We start from the raw sequence: 21,059 nt of genomic DNA on the forward strand, positions 1-21,059 counted from the left end.
GAATGGGTTGGCCACAAGTTTGGAAACTGAAAGATTGGCCTCCATCTAAGGCCTTCGAAGAAAACTTGCCACGTCATGCGATGGAGTTCTTATGCAGTTTGCCTTTGAAGCAGTACACTCACCCTGATAATGGACCATTGAATCTGGCTGTCAAACTGCCTAAAAATTGCTTGAAGCCAGACATGGGGCCAAAGACATATATTGCTTATGGATTTGAGAAGGAGTTTGGCCGTGGAGATTCTGTTACTAAGCTCCATTGCGACATGTCTGATGCGGTTAGTACCCTTTACGTTTTTTTCTTTTCTCGTTTTCATTTCCATATTGTTGTTATATATACTTGTGTCAATTCTTTTGGTAGTTTCCCTTTCATAATGATTTCAGAACCTAATAAAACAACAGAATCGGACAACAGTAAAATCTTAAGTATATCAGTTCACTTAGTTCTTCTTAAAATTAAATATAGGATTAGTTGTCTCATTCTTCTTTTACTGGATAACTTCATTTAATCTTTTGAATTTTCTAGACTTATTTTTTTCCCGGTAAAAAATAGGCTTTTAGTCTTCAAAACTCTCAAAAAGTCTAAATTGAGCTGTCTGAGGGGTTAGTTAATTTACCTTTTTCCTTATGGGCCCCAACAACTTTTTTTTTTTTACTACAAGTTCTTTTCTGTTTTTTTTCTTTCCTTTATGGAAACTTTTTTTTAATCAACCGGAATTTACTAGCGTAAATCCAAAATTCTGCTATACCGAAGAGAAGAACGGCCTTTGCTAGAAGATTGAAAAGACATTATGTCAATAAATCAGAAGAAAATTTGTTTGTTGCATGTTATTGCTGCTAAACGGTGTCGCTGTCGCTAATCCTTACCTTATGAAGTAGAAAGACCAACATCAAACTTGTTGGGGTTTGTGAAGTAATTCAATCACTTAAATTCTAATTCCACTACCTTTTTCCCAAAGCAAAGAAATTCTCAATTTGATAGGGGATGCAGTAAAATTGTTAAGAACCTTGAAGAATACAATGCCACATTGTAACAATTTTGTCTTCCTATTGGTAAGAATGCAATCATCTGATTTAAAAGGGATTGTTAAAGGTTATACTCATCAAAAGAGTATGGCTCTGTTCTTTTATTAAACAGCTGCGACAGCGACAACGACAGAATAAATCGACGTGTTTAGAGAAGTAGCAACCATGTTAAACGACACCGTGAGCTTGAAAATTACAGATTCAGATGAGTCGCCGAAGACAATCATTAAAATTACATGTTCATTATCTGCGACACTTCTCCTCTCAAGGCTATGTATTCTTCTCTCCAATCAAAATGTTGTTCTTCTTTGTTGTCAGTGTCTATATATGGATGTTCCCATATATGGATATTCCCAATGCTTTAATTAAATGACCAAAATTCTTTTGTTGAACTCTATTTATGAAGAACATCAAATATTCATTTTCTCCAAAATGGATTTGGTAAATGAACCTTGTCACATTGGAGTTCAGTTAAAGTTGAGTACCGGTCATGTTACTTGTGAAAATGCTTGGTTGTCAAAATTATATTTTCAGATTCAATTTTGATATCCACAGAGATACATTGTAATATACAAAAACACATTTGAAATTGATTGTTGGACTAGAAAATTATAACTGATATAGATACCACTTGAATGAACTCTTAACTTGTTGATTCCTACCCCAAAATACTTCATACTTCATATCCAATTCAGTCAAAAATTGATTTTAATATTAATTTCTCTCTCTCTCTCTTCTATATATATACTTCATATCATATACTGCTTTATTTTAATAGTATAAAGCAGCACGTTGTCATATACTATAAAGTCAACTGGTCAACGAACATTATTTTAATAATAAGATTTTGTCTCTCTCTCTCTCTCTTAGTCTTATTTATACTCTTATCTAATTCTTTTTCAATATTTTATATTCGTGTGTTGGTTATTTTCAGGTGAATGTATTGACGCACATATCTGAAGTGGCCATTGAAGAGGGAAAACAATCTGGAATTGAAGAACTGAAAAAGAAGCATGCTAAACAAGATGTCAAAGAGCTGTATAGCTCTGTAGCTAACAAGGAGGAAATGATAAAGATTCTTGTCAAGTCTCAACAAGAAGCCGAAAATGTTGAATCTGATGATGGAGCTCTCTGGGACATTTTCCGTAGAGAAGACATTCCTAAATTAGAAAGTTACCTTCTGAAACATTACCAGGAGTTTAGACATTTCTACTGCTGCCCTTTGTCGCAGGTACACTACTATATTTTGCATACTTTCATCTCCTCCTTTCTTCAATTACATATAGTAGTATGTAGTGTCTTCTTTGTGTCCAGTCTCTCCTCCACAGATGGTTTTTGCGTATATTTGTATGCTCATCCACCTTCTTCTTTTCAGGTTTCTCACCCGATACACGACCAGACCATCTATCTAACACGATATCATATCAAGAAGCTGAAAGAAGAATATGGTATGCTGAATTTTTACTAATAACCAATCACATTTTCCATCTTAATTTCCACATTATCTTGACAGTTCTATATTCATATCTTTGGGGCTGTATTCTGTAGGTATTGAACCATGGACCTTTAATCAGAAGCTTGGCGATGCTGTCTTAATACCTGTCGGGTGCCCGCATCAAGTCCGAAATTTGAAGGTGAGTTTTTTTTGTATTACTAGCGTAATTAGGATACAGTGGATTAATTTGAGCAAATGTGCCTTTTTTGTTTCGGAAGGTTCATCAATTGATCATTGTGCTATTTCTCTTGTGTCTTGCAGTCTTGCACAAAGGTAGCGCTTGACTTTGTCTCACCTGAAAATATCAGCGAGTGTTTACGCTTGACAAAACAGTTTCGTCTACTTCCACCTAATCATTTTGCAAAAGAAGACAAGTTGGAGGTATTTCTTTTTGTCTTAATTTCCTGGTTGTTTTTGGAGCAAAAGTTTCCAACTCCTCTGTAAATGTCAATGTTTTCGGTTTCCCTATGTTTTGCTTGAACAGGTTAAGAAGATGATAATCCATGCAGTCGATAAGTCTCTCAGGGACTTAAGTGGAGAGGAGTGAGTTTTTTTTACTTCTCTTCTCACTACCTATCTCAATCATATCAGTCAAATTGGTTTCTTTTTGTTTTAAGCTTGAGTCTTTTTGTGTTGTGTTGGTTCAGGTATCCAGAACCCGAAGAGAAGAAAACATTTAAGGGAGGGAAAAGTAAGGCAAAGAGGGGAACCAAGGGAGGTGCTAAGGCTGCCAAAAAGTTACCTCTAAGTGAAAGGTGAGCGTATTTACCTCTCTTCTCACTACTTTTAAGAAAACATTAGTAAACAGAGTTTCTGCTTTTGTGTTGTTGGTTCAGGTCTTTGGAAGCTCAAGTGGAGAAAAAAGCTGAAGAGGAGAAATCAAAGGGGATAGTCGATAAGACTCTCGAAGACTTACCTCCAAGTGAAAAGTGAGTATTATACTTCTCTTCTTACTCTTAAAAAAAACCATCAGTAAACTGGGTTTCTTTTTGTCTAAGCTGAGTTTTTTGTGTTTGTTGGTTCAGGTCTTCTTGGGAGGAGAAGTCAAAGGGGATAGTGAATCCAATCGATAAGGCTCTGGAAGACATGCCTCCAACTGAAAAGAAGTAAGCGTGTTTACTTGTCTTCTCACTACCTAAAAAAAAGCATTAGTGAAACTGAGTGTCTTGTCGTCTAAGCTGAAGTTTCTTTTCTTTTGTATCTGGTTCAGGTTTCAAGAAGCCGAAGGGGTGAAAAGAGCCAAGATAGTAAAGACATACGTGCGGAAGAAATTCAGAAGCCGAGGGGGTGAAAAGAGCCAAGATAGTAAAGACATACGTGCGGAAGAAAAAGCAGAGAAGTGAAGAAATCAACGCAAATTTACAAGCGGAGAAGTTGTAGGAGTAGTGGTAGTAGTCTTTTGTTGTAGCTTTAGCAAACTCACTAAGTTAAACAGAGCACCAATGGAGTGAGTGAGTGTGAGAAGATACTTGTCGTTAGTTATATCTAACTTTTGGCATATTTTGTATTCTATCCTTAATCTGCTCTGATTCTCTGACGTATCAGTTACCTTATTTTCTCGAGATAGTTGCTGGAGTAATCATACTAAGAGGTCCCGTTGGAGAATTAAGAGTATTATTACGCTGAAACAGAGTAGTGAAGTACAGTAATAACAATAGATATGTTTTGATATTAATTTAGCGTCCGGTGCGTTTCAAACCAAACTGCCTGACAATAACTGGATCGAACGAAAGTTAATTCAATTGTGTTTTTAATATTTCAATTCATAAACCAAAAAACTAGAGTAGACTTGAAGACAAGTTTGTATTCACTTCGAGAAAGAGTGTCAACTTCCACAAGATTCAAGCAAAAAGGGGTTTCTCAAAGAAACTGAAACTGTTAAAAAGAGTCAATAAACAACAATGCTCTCCAAAACAGAAGTGAATTTATTTGCAAATCCCATTCTCAAGAGAGAAGAACCTCATACAAATTTCAAAAAAAAGGGGGGAAGAAACAGAAGGAGAAACCATGAGAGACAGAGAGAGCACCACAGGATTTAGCTAGACATTGGGTGATTGTAAACGTATTCAATGGCGAGAGTGCAAGAATCGATCTTGTCAGCTTCTTTGTCTGGGATTTCCAGCTTGAACTCCTCTTCAATAGCCATCACTATCTCCACTGTGTCCAAACTATCTAACCCCAGATCGTTTTGGAAATGTACCTCAGGAGTCACCTGTAGTTTGATTGTTATCACCAAGTCATCAACGAAATGAACAACTCTAAAAGAGAACTGAAAGATTTGTATGTTTTCAAACAAGAAGGATTCATCAAATGCCAAATCCATTCGATCATCAACCAAATTAATGGCAACAACATCTGAAGCAGCAGCTTCTAACAATAACCTTACTAGACCTATTAAGAATCAGTTAACCTTAGATTAACAAACAAGACTCAAAGCAACATATTTTCAGATACCATTTGGTGTATATTCCCACTAGATCAATACCAAATCAACCAAAAGCTACAACATTGACAAAGATTCAATCTTTCAGTAATTAGGAAAACAAAAAAAAAAAGATAGGAACCACGATTCGATCCCCATACTCCATTGCAGGTCTAAGCCGAATCTTAACATTTAGCTAAAATATATGAAGATCGAACTGACCTTAGAGGGATCGACTTTAGGGAAGCTCTTGACGACATCAAGAACTCTATCAACGACAGCTTCTCTGCTGAGATGATCATCGTGAGAAGAAAAAGACCGGATCGAACCAAGGAACCCAATTTGAGACTGATTCAGTCCTAGGTTTTGAACCGGAACCCTCAAGTGACGAAGAATTGCATTTCTCAGTGCCATTTTCGTCTCTTCTTCGAACCTCGAGATTTAGGGATTTGATGAGGAGACACACAAAGGTGAAGAAAGGTTCAAGGTTCAGGTCATTGACAGAAGGAAGACACGTGTTTGTCACGTGCCCGCTTACTACTATAAGGCCAGGCCAAAATCCTTACGTGGGCTTATATAAGAAGCCCATAATGTATTAAATTTCTGTAATCTGCAATCCTCTAAGTTTCTTATATGTTGTAATTTATCTCAAATAGTTTTCTAATTTCACAGAAAGGACCCAATCTCGAATAAACCAGCAAATCAAAACTCACTAATACAGTTTTATTTGCAATTCCATAGCGACGGGATCTCTCCGGTAAATATCGCGGAAACTAGTATTCTCAAAGCGAGCGAGATCTCGACGTTTTCTCAGATCCGTTCCGGCGAGTTAGATCTTTGAGGAAATCATGGCTCCGGTCTCGGCGCTCGCCAAGTATAAGCTGGTGTTTTTGGGAGATCAATCCGTCGGCAAAACCAGTATCATCACTCGATTCATGTACGACAAATTCGACAATACTTACCAGGTAATATTAATCTCCGTTGTTCAAATCTAGTTGTGATCTCCACGATGCACGACGTTGGCTTGTGTTTTTGGGGGGGGGGGGGGGGATTTAAAGTCGGGGACGTCCCAGGGTTTGATCGATTTTGAGATCCGTTCTACAATGGACGCGAATCGTGTTTATATAGTGCTAAATCATTCTCTTGATCTCGCGTTTGATTCTACGTTGTTGTGTGTGTGTGATCTGATTTTGTAGACCGTGTTTAGTCAAATGAATAGAACGTAACAATCACCTTGAATGATCATCGTTTTCGTAATCGCTCGCTTTTGTTCAGTGCCATAGTTCTAAATCGTTCTCTTGATCTAGCGTTTGATTCTACGTTGTTGTGTGTGATCTGATTTGTAGACCGTGTTTAATCAATGTATATAGAACGTAACCATCAGCTTGAATGATCATCGTTTGTGAATTTTGGCTTTTGTAATCGCTCACTTTGTTCAGTGCCATAGAAGATCCAAGTAACATATGAGGATGCTTCCTTGATCTTTGTTATCATGATTTATTTAATCGAATTTGTTCTCATTTGCTGATTTGTAAATATGATAATGACGTTTGAGCTCCTACTACTAAGTGAACTGTGCTAGCTTATCATCATTATACTCAATGTTCTTTGTTTCATGATCCTCAGGCCACAATTGGTATTGATTTTCTATCAAAGACAATGTACCTTGAAGATCGAACTGTCAGACTTCAGCTTTGGTAAGATCTTGAGCCTTTTTTGGTTTTCGAACGCTGATGAATATAATTGCAGATTGATCATTACTTGGTTATTAACATTGAGAGCCGAAAACATATGACAGGGATACAGCAGGGCAAGAGCGATTCAGGAGTCTTATTCCGAGCTATATCAGGGATTCGTCTGTTGCTGTTATTGTGTATGATGTTGCAAGTATGCGTCTCTTCACCCTTTCTCTGCTTTCTCTCAAACAACATGAGTATTATCCCCATATCTGACGTGTTGTGGCTGTGATATTCAGTAATCTTATGAGTTCATGCATTTTGATTTCTCCTGTATTGTGATACATCAGTCGTTGTGAAACTCGAGATTTATTTTGTTTTCCACTGTCATATAGGCAGGCAATCCTTTCTAAACACTACTAAGTGGATCGATGAGGTTAGGACAGAGCGTGGTAGTGATGTGATAGTTGTGCTTGTGGGAAACAAAACTGACCTTGTGGAAAAAAGGTAATAGTGATCACAAAACTATCTCTTCTTTTACATGTTTCTTTTAAATTTTTGCTATGCAAATCACAGTTCAATAGCAATTGAGACTAAAAATTTGGTAGCCCTCTTTCCCGGTCTGGTTTTGTAAGTATATTTCCGATACAAATGAGTTTCTTTTTGGATTGAACCGCTTCTTACTTTTCTGGTGGTATTGAGTATGTTTCAAACGACCCTACAAGATAATAAATGGAAAATCATTTTGTGTTCAACTGCATAGGGTTTCTTTATAGTCAACACGCTTTGACGCTTGATGGTGCCTACTATTTGTTACTGTCAATGGGCCTTTTGTAATAAATTGTTTGTTTCGCAGACAAGTGTCAATAGAGGAAGCAGAAGCTAAGGCTCGTGAACTTAATGTAATGTTTATCGAAACCAGTGCCAAAGCAGGCTTCAACATCAAGGTAACAATGATTTTCGCTTCACCTATTTCTGAGGGATTCTTGAACAACAAAAGATTGTTGATTAACCCTAGACTTTTATACCCACCTGCTAACCGTTACATCCTTCTTATTCGTATGGATCTCTCACTGATACTCTCTCACATACTTTTATACCCATCCTGCTAATGTTTTCAACCCTAGGCTCTCTTCCGCAAGATAGCAGCAGCTTTGCCCGGAATGGAAACATTGTCTTCGACAAAGCAAGAAGATATGGTTGATGTCAATCTCAAGTCTTCCAATGCAAATGCATCTATGTCTCAGCAGCAATCAGGAGGATGCTCTTGCTAAAATTGACAACAGCAACAACAAATCGATAGAGAAACTATAAGACAAAAAAAAAAAAAAAGTCCCTCCAGCCTTCGCATTATCCAATCCGTTATTGTAAAATTTTTGCCTGCTTATTCGACTTTTTTTTTTTTTAACTTTCATCAGGTTGTTTTAAGAAAGACTTTGTTTTAGCTATGGTTTGTCCCTAACTCTGATCTTTTGTGGTCTTTTGGAGCTTCAAATGCTCTCTGCTTCAGTACTTTTGTTTAATATTGTCTCAGAACTATGATTTGTCAGTCTATGAATTTAATTACATAAAAACACTCTTCTCGTTTCTTCCTTCCATGTGAAGACAGTTGAAGAGAGAAGAAGGATACATAATAGAATTGTTTTTATGTTTGACCCATATCATAAAGAAAGAGAGAATTAATTTCGTACACATGTCGTTAGGTCAGATCACTTAAATGAGCTAATTAAATTCAAAGGTCTCACTGTTCCCAGGTATTTTTCTCCAGTTCCACCATATGATAACCTTGTTTATTAAAGAAAACCTAAAAGAAAATAAACTTATTTTATCTTGGTGAAAAGCTCTGATGGGGATTATTAATGCAGTAATGTGTATACATTATTACTCAGCGATGATCTCATTCTTACGGTGGGATAGTGCTGCATTACGAGTAAAACAGAAGTAGATATTAGCGTTAAATAACTATAAATTCGGCTAGTTATTGCAAAAACAACAACTAACATTCACAAGTTGACGGGATGTACACTTCTCTAGTGATTAGGAAAAAGCTAATTAATTCTTTATAATGTCAATACTTAATTATGACGCATACATTTTGAAAGATAGAAACTTTTAGGAGTGGCTTTCCTTTCAACGCACCTGAAAAGTATTTTCATATGTTTGAACAGTCCAACTAAATAAGTTATTCGAAATTTTTGTTAGAGTTGTTTCTTAAATGACATTCATAATCAAGTAATCATCCATAAAATACCTCATACATAGTACTAACTGATAGCTTAAAAATAGTCCATTGTACCAACTAATAACTAGAATGAATTATAAAGGCACTTTCTGTGTGCTTTATTTGAATTTTCCCACTCTCAGCAAACAACACATAATTCGCAATAATGACAATAATTAAAGAAGAGAAGAGACCACCTAAAAGAAAAAAAAGAGAGAAAACAGAATGAGTAAGTTGAAATCAATGAAGATGGTATGTAGGTGAGAGGAGATGGTAGAGCCACGAAAGAAAGAAAGAAGACTACAACTATTTTCTCAACAAAGCCAAGCCAAAGCCACCACGTTCATTAAATGCCAACTTCCCTTTTATGACCGTTAATGCTCTCTGTCCTGTAAGATTAAGACGAAATATCAAATTACAATTCAGCCCATCCATAGAGAATGATCGTATTTGCATTGCTCCTCCTCACTCACGGCTAAGGACCCATCGAATTTAAAAATTTGGACCCACTTCGTATATATTGTGTATTAAAAACTCCTTTTAGTCTTTACCCTTTTAAACCTTTGAAACTCCTCTTCTTTACTTTACGACGGTACTACTTGGAAGATCTTACCAAAAGTCATCTAAACTGATCGAAACTGAGACCTATTATGTTATTATTGGACCTATATGCCCGTTTTTTTTTCCTAGGTTTTGATGTGTCTAGTTAGTTAAGTGAGACTAGTAAATTGGGAATTTGTGAGATTTTTTGGTTTTAATTTTTGACTTTGCAATCCATGTCTAAAGAGAAGTGTTGTCAGAATTTTGTTTTTCTAGATTAAGGGAAACACAAGGTTATGTCACATTTATTACCCACAACGAAAACATTGAAAATTTTCTTCTTTTTTTTTTGGTTAGATTTGAAAACTTCAATAGAATTGAAAATATATTACAATTCTGACATGAAAACTAGTCATAGGTTTCTTCTTCTTTTATTATCTGTCATTTTGATGTGTACACCCAAAAAAAAATCATATATAAAAAAAAAAAACAGAGGCACATTAGACAATAGACACTAACCAAGACGACATTGTTCTTCTAATCTCTCCTAATGAAAATTTTTTAAAAAGAAAAACGAATATATCTTCCTTTTAATATACACAATCAGAAAACATTATTATTATATATAACCAAAAATGGTAATTTCACTCTTTTTTTATCTGTATAGTAAAGTGCACCACATAAATATGAATCTTGTGAGGGGTATTTAAGGTAATAACTTCACAAAAGAACGGTCAGATTTTAATCCCAACCAAAAAAAAAAGAGAATCAACGGCGGTGATCAAGTCTTCCTAAATCAACAAGCTTCTTAGACCGGTTACCACAAAAAGACGCCGCCGTCGAAAGGTGAGGCTTCGCCGGCGACTTCAACTCGCCGGAATATCCAAAATCCGGCAGAAATCTCCCTCTCCAGTTAGAAGAACAGTTAGACGATGGTTTAGCTCTCACTAACGGACTCAAACAAAAAGCCATCCCTGAAACGCTTCTACCAAACCCAACCTTAGGTTTCCTCCTCCCCGGAGTTCCCATCGCCGGCGTTCTTCTTAACCTACCTGGTGATTCCTCAACTGAGTCTTCGTTCGTCGTTGATTCTCCCGCCGGCGACATTCCTTTACAATATCTCTGTCTAGGTCGATTTCGATGATGATCGGACTCTGCAGCGATCAAATCCTCGATGTAGCAGGTCGTTGTGTTTGACTGTTGCTTCTTTGATCGAACTGAGAGAACTTTAGAGAGCCATGACCTTGACGACGATGTTGACGACTGAGAAAAAACGGTGGAGGCGTCGTCGCATGAATCGCGACGCGAATCGTAAACGTCAGATCTCGTCGTCGGTCTGAAGAAGCTTGAGAAACGAGATAAACCGTTTTTTTTGTTCTTCTTCTTAGATGATACGAAGACTTTTTCCGATGAGGTTGAACCTCTTCTTCCTCCACCTTCCAATACTTGAGGCGTTGAGAAGAAGAGTCTGTTATTAGAAGAAGAAGAAGATACTACAGAGTCTACTCCGGCGTCAGATTTTCTAGGAGCAACGTAAGGAGAAACAGAGCGAGGGAAAAGCAGAGGAGGAGGAGAGATACGAGAATGATGATCGTCGGTTTGAGAGGCGGCGGTAGAAACGGCGAGAGAGAAGAGACGCTCACGGAGACAAGAAGCACAAACGCCTATACTGCTACTAAAATCTACTGTATGTCTCTTACACCTCATCGGAGACCCAAAAGAAACTCTGCAAAAATAGAGAAAAGCTTCGATTTTTATGAGAAGAAGAAGAAGAAGAAGAAGAAGAAGAAGAAGAAGATCTGATGAATAAAAAAGATTAATTTGTCTTCTTCTGAGAGAGAGGAGAGAGAGTCTCTCTGAGATTTTCTCTTTTTTTGGAGAGAGAGGAAGAGAGAGAAGAGAATCGCCGGAGTAAATGAAAATTTTTCTGATTTCTTTCTTTTTTTAAGAAGAAGCAAAATTTTCAGGTAATAAAGTCTTGACACGTTAACCACATAACCATTGTTTTTGCTAATGAAGATGATGATGATTATACATTTTTATACTTATGGTTAAAGATAAATTATGTATACCCTTTTTTTTTTTAGTTTAATAAACGTCACTATAGAGTAGTATTTCTTTATGGATGTGCTTTGTAAGTGGGAGGATGAACATTTCAATCGGGGTTTTCATCATAATTCCCATATTGTCGTTGACATTGCTTTGTCAAAACAAACATCACTTCATCAATCACCAAAATGGGTGTTATATATATAATGTAATGATTAGTTATTACTTTCATATCAATTGGGTTGTTTATGTATGTAATCATTACTTTAAAAATATATATACACAACTACCTTGTTAAACTAAACTAAACGTCCTCTTAATTTGACTCACTAAAAACCATATTATAAACTAGTAAAACGTACTTACTTAAGACATCGTATGTCAACGTTATATATAGATACCAACAACAATTTCCATTCGGAAAACTACCAAATTAAAGGTCTTTCTTTGGTTGTTTTCCTTTTTGTTTTTTTTTTTAATTTGTATAAACAACAACAACAACACGTTTTAATATTGGACATTAAGTGTATGTCTAATTTATGTTATCAGTCTATATATATGTGCGTTAATACATATCTTGAAATAGTTAATGATATCATTATGTATATGAACATGATCGGGAATTCAAAGATACGGTATGAATCCAATTCAAGATATATATGGAAAAGGTAATCCCACTTTCTCTTACTATTAATCATTTAAAATATGACAATCATGAAAATAATTTTGTTAGTGGGGAGAGATATTGGGATGGGAGGACGAACAAGTAAAAACAAAGATATCAACTTCATTCCCCGATCAAATGTAAAAGGGAAACGAGGCATGTGACTGCAATGGGAGCTCGTGGATGGTGTAAGCCGACAAGTGTTTGTTTGGTGATTTACTAGACGTCGTCGTTTTTCCTCTCTAATCTCACACACAAACACACGCTTGTTCGTCCGTTTCTTCTTGGGTTAGTAGCACGTGACCTCCCCTCCCCTACCCTATTATTGGGCTTTTATAATGGGCTCAACATCATGTTGACGCCACCTTTATTTGCTTACGGGTCTTACTTAACTCTTATAATCTGTTTTAGTAACGAGTTTACTCTGTAATGAATTCAACCTTTAAAACTTTATCAATGTTATATGTGTAAGATGGCAATGAGATCGTGAATAAGAAGCAGAATTGAAGAATAATTAAGTAATGGTGAACCACCTATATGTATTTTAGCTAACCGTTCTTGATATCCAGCAGGTTTATGGTTCTGCTGAATCAGACATTGACGCTCTCTGCATTGGTCCTTTCTTCTTGAGGGATATTGATGAGTCAAGTTGGAAAAGCTTGTCTGGAGTTCGCGCAAATAAATGCATACAGATTCGATTAGTGCCTTCCTTAGAGGTAACAGAGATTCTTAATTGATTCCTCCAGCATTACTGCTATAGACCATGTCAACTTCTGTTTCATTTGACAAAGGTTAAAAGTCTTACTCTCTCAGTGTTCCATCTGACCAAGTAGTGGTTTTCTGTAGGGTTATATATATCCTGTTTGGCTATGCTTTTTAAGTCTTTGGATCTTCCCTGAGGTTTATTATGTGCATTGGCTGAACTAACATTGGAGAATTGTTCACAAAAAAAAAAAAACTAACATTGGAGAAGAAGACAGTGTTGTGGTTTGCGTAACGATTATTTGGGTTGATACCTCCAAACAGTTGAGTCTTCTATTGCCACCGGTCCACTGCAATCAAGCATGAAGAATTCTTTTTAAAATTAATTTAAAACTAGTTTTCTTAAACTTTTTAACATTAAAAAGTTTTTTACACATATATATTTGTAAACTAAATATCACCACAACTTATAATTAGAAAAAATATTTTTATCTAAAATAAAGTTAAGTAGATTACTATAGTTCAATCACAAACTTTAAAAGCCTTTATAATGATTTTTTATTATTATTTCTAATTAAAAATTTAGGTACATTAAAACGGTTTACTTAAAATTTGTGTGATGGTTTCAATATGGCTCAAAAGCTGAGATTTAATTCTTCATATTGACATTTTAATTATATTTTGGTTTGAATAACCATTTAAAGACGTAAATGGTAGAATATCTAATTACATTAAATGGTTTTCAGTCAATTTTCAATAGATTACTTATAAATAATAATAAATAAATGGATAATGACAATATAATAATTAGGATTTGGTTTTGGTTAATCATATTGAAAACGCCCGCTCTCTGTTTTCTCGTGTCTCTCTCCGGTCCATCTGCGTTCGTCTCAAAGTCGTCCTTGCATTCTCTTCTTCTTCTCCGTCTGTGTAGATATTTTGAATCTCTCGGCGACAATGGAGAGTTTGATCCTGTTGATTAATGAGATACAGAGAGCATGCACTGCACTCGGCGATTATGGCGGCGGTAATAACGCTCTCACTTCTCTCTGGGAAGCTCTTCCTACCGTCGCCGTCGTCGGTGGTCAGGTTTCTTTCTCTCATCAGATAACTCTCTCACTTAGGGTTCTTCTCTTAAAGCTTCTTGCTTTTTAAGGTTTCTCTTCTCTTCTTATGCATGGGTGTAGAGTTCTGGGAAATCTTCGGTTTTAGAGAGCATCGTAGGGCGAGACTTTCTTCCTAGAGGATCCGGTTTGTGGATCCAAAACCAAAACTTTTTTTTTTGATAATCTGTGATTTGATTGATTGTTAAACAATGGGGAAGATTTGGATTTGTGTAGGTATTGTTACGAGACGGCCTTTGGTCTTACAACTTCATAAAACTGATAATGGAACAGAGGAATATGCAGAGTTTCTCCACCTTACCAATAAGAAATTCACCAATTTCGGTATGTACTTTGTTGTATCATATCAATGTGTTGTGTGTGTTCTTTTGTGGCGTATAGTGAAAATGTATTTCGTGTTACAGCTTTGGTTAGAAAGGAGATTGAGGATGAGACTGATAGAATCACTGGGAATGGAAAGAACAAACAGATTTCTCCAGTTCCTATTCACCTTAGTATCTTCTCTCCCAATGGTCAGTTTCTTTATCGTTTTGTGCGTGATGCTCTTGTTTACAACAAGCCTTTTGTTTCACTAACATCAGTTTTTTTTTGGAACCAGTTGTGAATCTTACTCTCGTTGATTTACCTGGTTTGACTAAAGTTGCGGTTGGTATGTGTTTGCTTGGCTCTACTTCCTCTGGATCTCTCTCTCCTTTTGTTTATTACTTACGTTGTCAATTTTGTTTTCAGATGGACAGCCAGAAAGTATTGTTGAGGATATTGAATCAATGGTTCGCTCATATGTCGCAAAGGTGAGTAGTTGCTACTAGTTCTTTACACTTTTCTTGGCTTGGTGCATGATGCTAACTAATAATATGTTGCAGTCACTTTTAATTTGATGGTTTAGATATGTTTTGTTCACAGCCCACCTGTCTTATACTAGCAATATCTCCTGCAAATCAAGACATAGCCACATCCGATGCGATGAAGCTAGCGAAAGAAGTGGATCCAACAGGTTTGTTTTGAACTGTTTCAGCAAATGAACTCTGGATTGGGGGGAAGAAATCATTCTCTCTTTCGAGCAATGATTACTGTTTTCTGACTTTTTTGCACTCTCTTAGGTGAAAGAACGTTTGGAGTTCTGACAAAGTTAGACTTAATGGATAAGGGAACTAATGCATTGAATGTAAGTGTCTCCCAAGTCTTGGTCTTTCTTATTTCTTTGTTTCTGTTGTTTGGAATCTTGAGTGTTACATAGTTACTATATTATTGAATCTTTTGCCTCGATAAGGTTATCGAAGGAAGATCATACAGGCTGCAATATCCTTGGGTTGGTATAGTGAACCGTTCACAAGAAGATATTAATAAGAATGTTGATATGATGGTTGCGAGAAGGAAAGAGCGAGAATACTTTGAAACCAGCCCTGACTATGGTCACTTGGCCGCCAGAATGGGTTCAGAGTTTCTTGCAAAGCTCCTCTCTAAGGTTTTTTACTCAAACCAAAGCCTTATATATATTATTACGCATGAATGAGTTTTGTTTTTTGTCGTTCTGTTTAATAATACGCAGTGTCTTTCATTTTCCAGCTCTTAGAATCTGTTATAAGGTCCCGTATCCCAAGTATCCTATCCTCAATAAACAAAAACATTGAAGAACTCGAAAGAGAGTTAGACCAATTAGGCAGGCCTGTCGCTATTGATGCTGGAGTGAGTACATACACATTTTCATGAAACTATATGAATTGTATATTTCTGTGGTAGGTCTAAAAATGTGTTGGTCACAGGCTCAACTATACACTATCTTGGGAATGTGTCGAGCATTCGAAAAGATTTTCAAAGAGCATTTGGATGGCGGGTAAGAAAACACACAGTTATATATTGAACCAACATTTTCTGAACTTTCTTGTAATGGTAGATAAACTTTGATTGATGGAAAAATCTTAGGCGTCCTGGAGGAGCACGGATCTATGGAATCTTTGACTACAACCTCCCGGGAGCCATTAAACAGCTTCCTCTTGATCGTCATCTTTCATTGCAAAGTGTTAAGAGAATTGTCTCGGAATCTGATGGCTATCAACCTCACTTGATTGCACCAGAATTGGGTTATCGTCGTCTCATTGAAGGATCCCTAGATCATTTTAGAGGTCCAGCTGAAGCTTCTGTGAATGCCGTAGGTTCTTTATTTCACTTCACTTTTTTTTTTTTATCAGCTTATATATAAGAAGACCGTAACAATGTGATTGTAACAGGTTCACTTAATCTTAAAAGAGCTTGTAAGGAAATCAATTGCAGAAACAGAGGTGAGAGATTGGTTTGTTTTTAAAAGATATATAGTAAATGGAGAAATGGTTATTGATTCTTGTTGTGCAAGTAATGCAGGAGCTAAAAAGATTTCCTTCACTACAAATTGAGCTAGTTGCTGCAGCAAACTCATCTTTAGAAAAGTTTCGTGAAGAAAGCATGAAGTCAGTTCTTAGATTGGTCGACATGGAGTCTTCATATCTAACTGTGGACTTCTTTCGTAAGCTTCATGCAGAAAGCCAAGCTGTGTCTATGTCTTCACCAACCACAACAATAGACCAATACGGTGAAGGACATTTCAGAAAGATAGCTTCGAATGTCGCTGCTTACATCAAGATGGTTGCAAAGACTCTTGTAAACACTATTCCTAAGGCTGTTGTTCATTGCCAAGTCAGACAGGCGAAACTCTCGTTGCTTAGTTACTTCTACGCACAGATCAGTCAGAGTCCGGTTAGTCTCTTATTACTTCGGTTATGTTGTTAAGTTTGGTTTTTTCCGGCTTGGTTTAAGGATTTGGGTCTGGTTCTTTTTTGGCAGGGGAAACGATTGGGGCAGTTGCTAGACGAGAACCCGGCATTGATGGAAAGGAGAATGCAGTGTGCAAAGAGGCTCGAGCTATATAAGAAAGCTAAAGATGAGATTGATGCTGCGGTTTGCGTTGGATGACAACATTTCAGAAATTGATGCATCTCTCACTCGATCTCAAATTAAAAAAAAAAGTTTTTAAAATATCAATCATCTTATCCAGTAAACAACTAAACAATTAAATACATCTGGCTTGTAACAATTCGATTGAGGTTCGGCTTATTAAATCAACCTGTGGATCCATTATAAATTGAGCATGTACAATACACATAATAACAATAAAGTTCAATATTATTTAAATACACAAACAATTACCTAATCTTATTATATAAAGTTGGGTTTTGAAAGTTAGCCATTAACAAGATTCTGACATGTGTTAAGTTATCAACCTTAGATTTTGACATGTGTAAAAATTAATATTTAATAAAAGGAATTTGATTACAACAAAAATAAAATATTTTGTTTTAAAAAATATTAATAATGTAAAAAGATAATTATCAAAACTTACAGAATTTATAAAAAATAATTTTTTTTTAAATAATTATAAAATTCAAAATTATAATATTATTTACTTATTTTTAATATTTAAGTTATTAATTCTAGAAAATATTATTTACTTATTTTTAATATTTAAGTTTTTAATTCTAGAAAAAAATATAGAAAAAGGGATTAAAGAAAATATACAGTTAATTATTAATTCTAAATTATGTAAATACTCACTTCTATATAAACATAGATCATCTCATATTTAAATAATTTGTTCAAAAACATTGCTTTCAATTTTGTTTAATTGGGAAATTTTTTAAAATGGAAAGGTAAATTTTTCTTATGTTTTTAAACCAAATTTTCTCCTACTTTCTCCTTTTCCAGTTGGGAATAGGTAAGAATAATATGGTGACCTAAAAAAAGATTAATATATGCATATTCTTTTCCTAATACTGTATTTTAAAATTTATTTTAGTATTTTTAGATTGTTTTATTTAATTTATATTTTCATCTTTGAATTATTTGGGATATATTACCATGCTTATAATTTTTTATTGTTTTTTTAATTATGCCAAATTAATTATCTTCTAATTTCTCAACCTTGATTAGTTGGTCATAAACCCTTTTTTTTTTTTTTCAAAACATAATTGTTACCATTATTTTCACTCAATCCCAAATGGAGATAACGAGTAGAAGCTCATCAACCAAATGGATGGATAAAATAAGTTAATCAAACACAAGCTTACAACAAACATAGGTAGATATATTGAAAAAACATAAATCGTTGTTGATAGATCCATAGGATCTCAATGACTCTAATACCCTGGTTTGCGGAAAAGTTTAAAAGAATTGATATGACCACATATGTCACCAAAATGCACTTATTTTTTTGGTCAAGGGTCCTCAGAGAACTTCATGATGGGTAACCTTCCTGGAAGTGATTGTCGAAACTATGCGAGTGAGGACAAAACACAAGAAAATATCATTTGTTGATTTGAAGGGTCGGTAAACAAGTTTTTAAAGCCTCCCAGACGTAACAAACTTGCCATCAAATATGGGTGGATCCAAATGCCGAGAATAGATGTAGGGCCCACTTAGGAAGGTGGACCATGGACTGAGAGTGGACATGGGCTCACTAAGCAAGGTGGCGGTTTAGGCGTTGCAGAGACAGAGACTACATCATGGTGTGTCAAAGGCATTTCCACGAATACATTTGGAAATTTAACAGTAGTTACTATCAAAACATATTGTGACGTTAGAAAAAGGTTTTTACTTTCAATGGTTGTCGGAGCAAGCCATTTTGAGATAGCAAAAAGACGTGAACATTTTCTCTCCACACAGGAGGAGGGCAGAGCCGAGGTTGTCTCTATGGTGGAGAAGATTGGACACAAGGTTATCTCCCTAAGAGAGGGAGGTGGAGGAGGTTGGACGCAAGGTTATTTCCCAAGGGAGGAAGGCGGAGCCAAGGTTCTCTCCATGGTGGAGCAGGTTGGACGCAATGTTCTCTCCATAAGGGATGAGGGCGGAGCCGAGATTTTCTCCATGGCGGTCATACATTATTGTGATGATACATCATTGATTACTATATTATGTAATATATAAACACATTAATCCAACTATTTTACTTTCACTTCTGCATAGTTACTATCACGAATACATTAGAAAATTTAACATTAGTTACTATCAAAAGATTTTGTAATGTTAGAAAAATGTTTTTACTTTCATTGGTTGTCGGAGCAAGCCATTTTGAGATAGCAAAAAGACGTGAACATGTTCTCTCCACATAGAAGGACGACACAGCCAGGTTCTCTCTATGGTGGAGAAGGATGGGCACAAGGTTATCTCCCCAAGGGAGGAAGGCGGAGCCAAGGTTCTCTCCATGGTGGAGGAGGTTGCACGCAAGGTTCTCTCCATAAGGGATGAGAGCGGAGCTGACGTTTTCTCTATGGTGGTCATACATTATTTTGATGATGTATCATTGATTATTATATTATGTAATATACTTTTTATTCAAAATGTTTTTTGAGCCAACAATTTTAGTAATTAAAAAACTATGCAGAAATAAAAGTAAAATAGTTGGCTTAATGTATTCATATAGACATTTTATAGTTGGTGATAAAGAATATATTTGTAACACATAGTATATTTAGGTGTAAAAAAATACAGTTTTAATAGTAACATACATAAAAGATTTGTAAATAAATATAAATCAGTGTATTAGAACAAAAATAAAATTTATAAATAACTAACAACAAATTTTAATATATATTTTTTAAAATTTAATTTAATTTATAAAACTTAAAACCCGCACATCGGGCGGGTCCTCATCTAGTACTATATTAAAACATGGTTACAGGTACAGATAATTTCAACATAAATACCGACATACTCATTGTGTACAAATATCAAAAAGAGCACCAACAACAATAGAGGAAAAAGAAGTCTGGGCTATTACTGGAAGGCCAACATGATATCAACACACTAATATTTAACCAGATTTACTACCATAAATGTATAACTACTTTGTTACATGCAAAGACAAATTGTCCTATATTTTAAGACATTAGATTTTTAAGTTTACAACAAACACATAGTTTATGCAATTGTCTCTACATAACAAATCAAAATAAATAGATAATAAAACACCCGTAATGTGGTAGAAAAAAAAAATTGTGTGTTATGTTGTATTTTAGTTAAAATTCTCATAATTTATTTCACTATTTGAACAAGTGAATTGACTGACACATGTGAGAAGTAGAACGAACTTACCTTCTCAATTTGAGTATGAACTAACTTGTTAATGAGCCTTCATTAATATCAATTTACAAACAAATATGTATTTATTTAAATTGTGCTTCAATTATTGGCCAATGGCCATAATTTAATACTTAAATTAACCACATATATACAAATCTTAAATAGTATATGAACAAATAAAACTAATTTGACCGATAAAAAGAGATATTTTACAACACTATTGGATCACTTTAGTTATATACCACATAAAAATAATCATATAAGAACTAATGTTGGTTTGTGGGTTCNTATGCACACAATCATTAATTCATTTCCTTTTTTTTTTTTTTGATCAAACAAGTGCTTCTATTAATCAAACAGAAACATTACAAAGATAAGGATGGAATATCCCAAAGTTTAAGAGGTAGCAAGCCAAGGCTTTCCCCAAAGCCATAAGCCTGAATAAAGGTAAAAAGTACATCAAGCAAGGGTCCAAGATAGCTATGAAAAGTGCTATAGAGCAAATGGAAACAAGCGGAATCAAAGTTGCAAGAGTGGACATCTTCGATAGACTCGAGAGATGACAAGTAGGTCACTGTCAAAAGACATTGTGCCGTTGATATGAGCAGCAGAGCCAAGGAGCTCGCCGGAGTGAGTAACAATAACCAAGTCAAAGCCATGGTCAGAGTTTCGGGACCAAAGGCCCGTATGGTGGCGGAGGTATTGCTATCGGTTTGCTCGAGGCATTGGTACTTGAAGTATGTGGCCGGAGATGGCGAGTGGTGATTGTTGGTGTAGAAAACTCTGAGACTATAATCACACCCTCGGTAGTTTGCGATCAGAACTGAGATGCCATGAGACTTCAAGGGTTTCTGAACATAAAGGTTCACCAATGGGACTAAAACCAGGTTTCGCGAGCAGCAGGTGTAAGACCGTATCATAGTAGGTGGATCCTCTCTGCCATGGAGATGGTGATCAAGAATTCCACACAGCGTATGAAGTCGGTGAGATACTAAACGATGAAAATCAGACCTGAGCTTCGGGCGAGAGGTTGGT

General features: G+C 35.7%; 5 protein-coding genes across 7 annotated transcripts in view; 3 read left to right on the forward strand and 2 right to left on the reverse strand.

Annotated features, from left to right (window-relative positions):
* The window catches only part of LOC104784876 (lysine-specific demethylase JMJ25-like), a 7,359-nt gene extending 2,883 nt beyond the window's left edge, over nt 1–4,476 (forward strand). Inside the window, exons 8-17 of one of the 3 annotated variants that reach the window (XM_010509972.2) lie at nt 34–275; nt 1,958–2,254; nt 2,399–2,471; nt 2,572–2,657; nt 2,780–2,899; nt 3,003–3,061; nt 3,166–3,273; nt 3,355–3,447; nt 3,544–3,624; nt 3,729–4,476. In XM_010509972.2, coding sequence (XP_010508274.1) covers nt 34–275; nt 1,958–2,254; nt 2,399–2,471; nt 2,572–2,657; nt 2,780–2,899; nt 3,003–3,061; nt 3,166–3,273; nt 3,355–3,447; nt 3,544–3,624; nt 3,729–3,861 — 1,292 coding nt within the window. In that variant the 3' untranslated portion in view covers nt 3,862–4,476. Of the gene's footprint in view, nt 1–6; nt 276–1,957; nt 2,255–2,398; nt 2,472–2,571; nt 2,658–2,779; nt 2,900–3,002; nt 3,062–3,165; nt 3,274–3,354; nt 3,448–3,543; nt 3,625–3,728 lie in introns of all 3 variants that reach the window. The other 2 variants (XM_019245634.1, XM_010509973.2) reach the window with 2 other exon arrangements.
* On the reverse strand, nt 4,339–5,424 carry LOC104784875 (acyl carrier protein 1, mitochondrial-like). Its single transcript, XM_010509970.2, has 2 exons — nt 5,163–5,424; nt 4,339–4,730 (listed from the first exon to the last, which is right to left on the reverse strand). The coding sequence occupies exons 1-2, from the start codon at nt 5,352–5,354 to the stop codon at nt 4,554–4,556; spliced, it is 369 nt and encodes a 122-aa protein (XP_010508272.1). The 5' UTR covers nt 5,355–5,424; the 3' UTR covers nt 4,339–4,553.
* On the forward strand, nt 5,604–8,194 carry LOC104784877 (ras-related protein RABH1b). Its single transcript, XM_010509974.2, has 6 exons — nt 5,604–5,905; nt 6,567–6,637; nt 6,739–6,827; nt 7,012–7,123; nt 7,473–7,563; nt 7,744–8,194. Exons 1-6 carry the CDS (start codon nt 5,789–5,791, stop codon nt 7,888–7,890), a joined length of 627 nt encoding a protein of 208 aa, XP_010508276.1. The 5' UTR covers nt 5,604–5,788; the 3' UTR covers nt 7,891–8,194.
* LOC104784878 lies at nt 9,981–11,183 on the reverse strand. Its single transcript, XM_010509975.2, has one exon. The coding sequence runs from the start codon at nt 11,082–11,084 to the stop codon at nt 10,146–10,148; it is 939 nt and encodes a 312-aa protein (XP_010508277.1). The 5' UTR covers nt 11,085–11,183; the 3' UTR covers nt 9,981–10,145.
* On the forward strand, nt 13,631–17,030 carry LOC104784879 (dynamin-related protein 1D-like). The gene is made up of 15 exons (XM_010509976.2): nt 13,631–13,881; nt 13,980–14,043; nt 14,133–14,240; nt 14,321–14,428; nt 14,515–14,565; nt 14,646–14,707; nt 14,820–14,910; nt 15,017–15,081; nt 15,187–15,381; nt 15,483–15,602; nt 15,680–15,750; nt 15,840–16,065; nt 16,145–16,195; nt 16,275–16,646; nt 16,734–17,030. The coding sequence occupies exons 1-15, from the start codon at nt 13,750–13,752 to the stop codon at nt 16,860–16,862; spliced, it is 1,845 nt and encodes a 614-aa protein (XP_010508278.1). The 5' UTR covers nt 13,631–13,749; the 3' UTR covers nt 16,863–17,030.

Source organism: Camelina sativa, chromosome 5, assembly GCF_000633955.1.
Source record: "Camelina sativa cultivar DH55 chromosome 5, Cs, whole genome shotgun sequence".
NCBI lineage: Eukaryota > Viridiplantae > Streptophyta > Magnoliopsida > Brassicales > Brassicaceae > Camelina > Camelina sativa.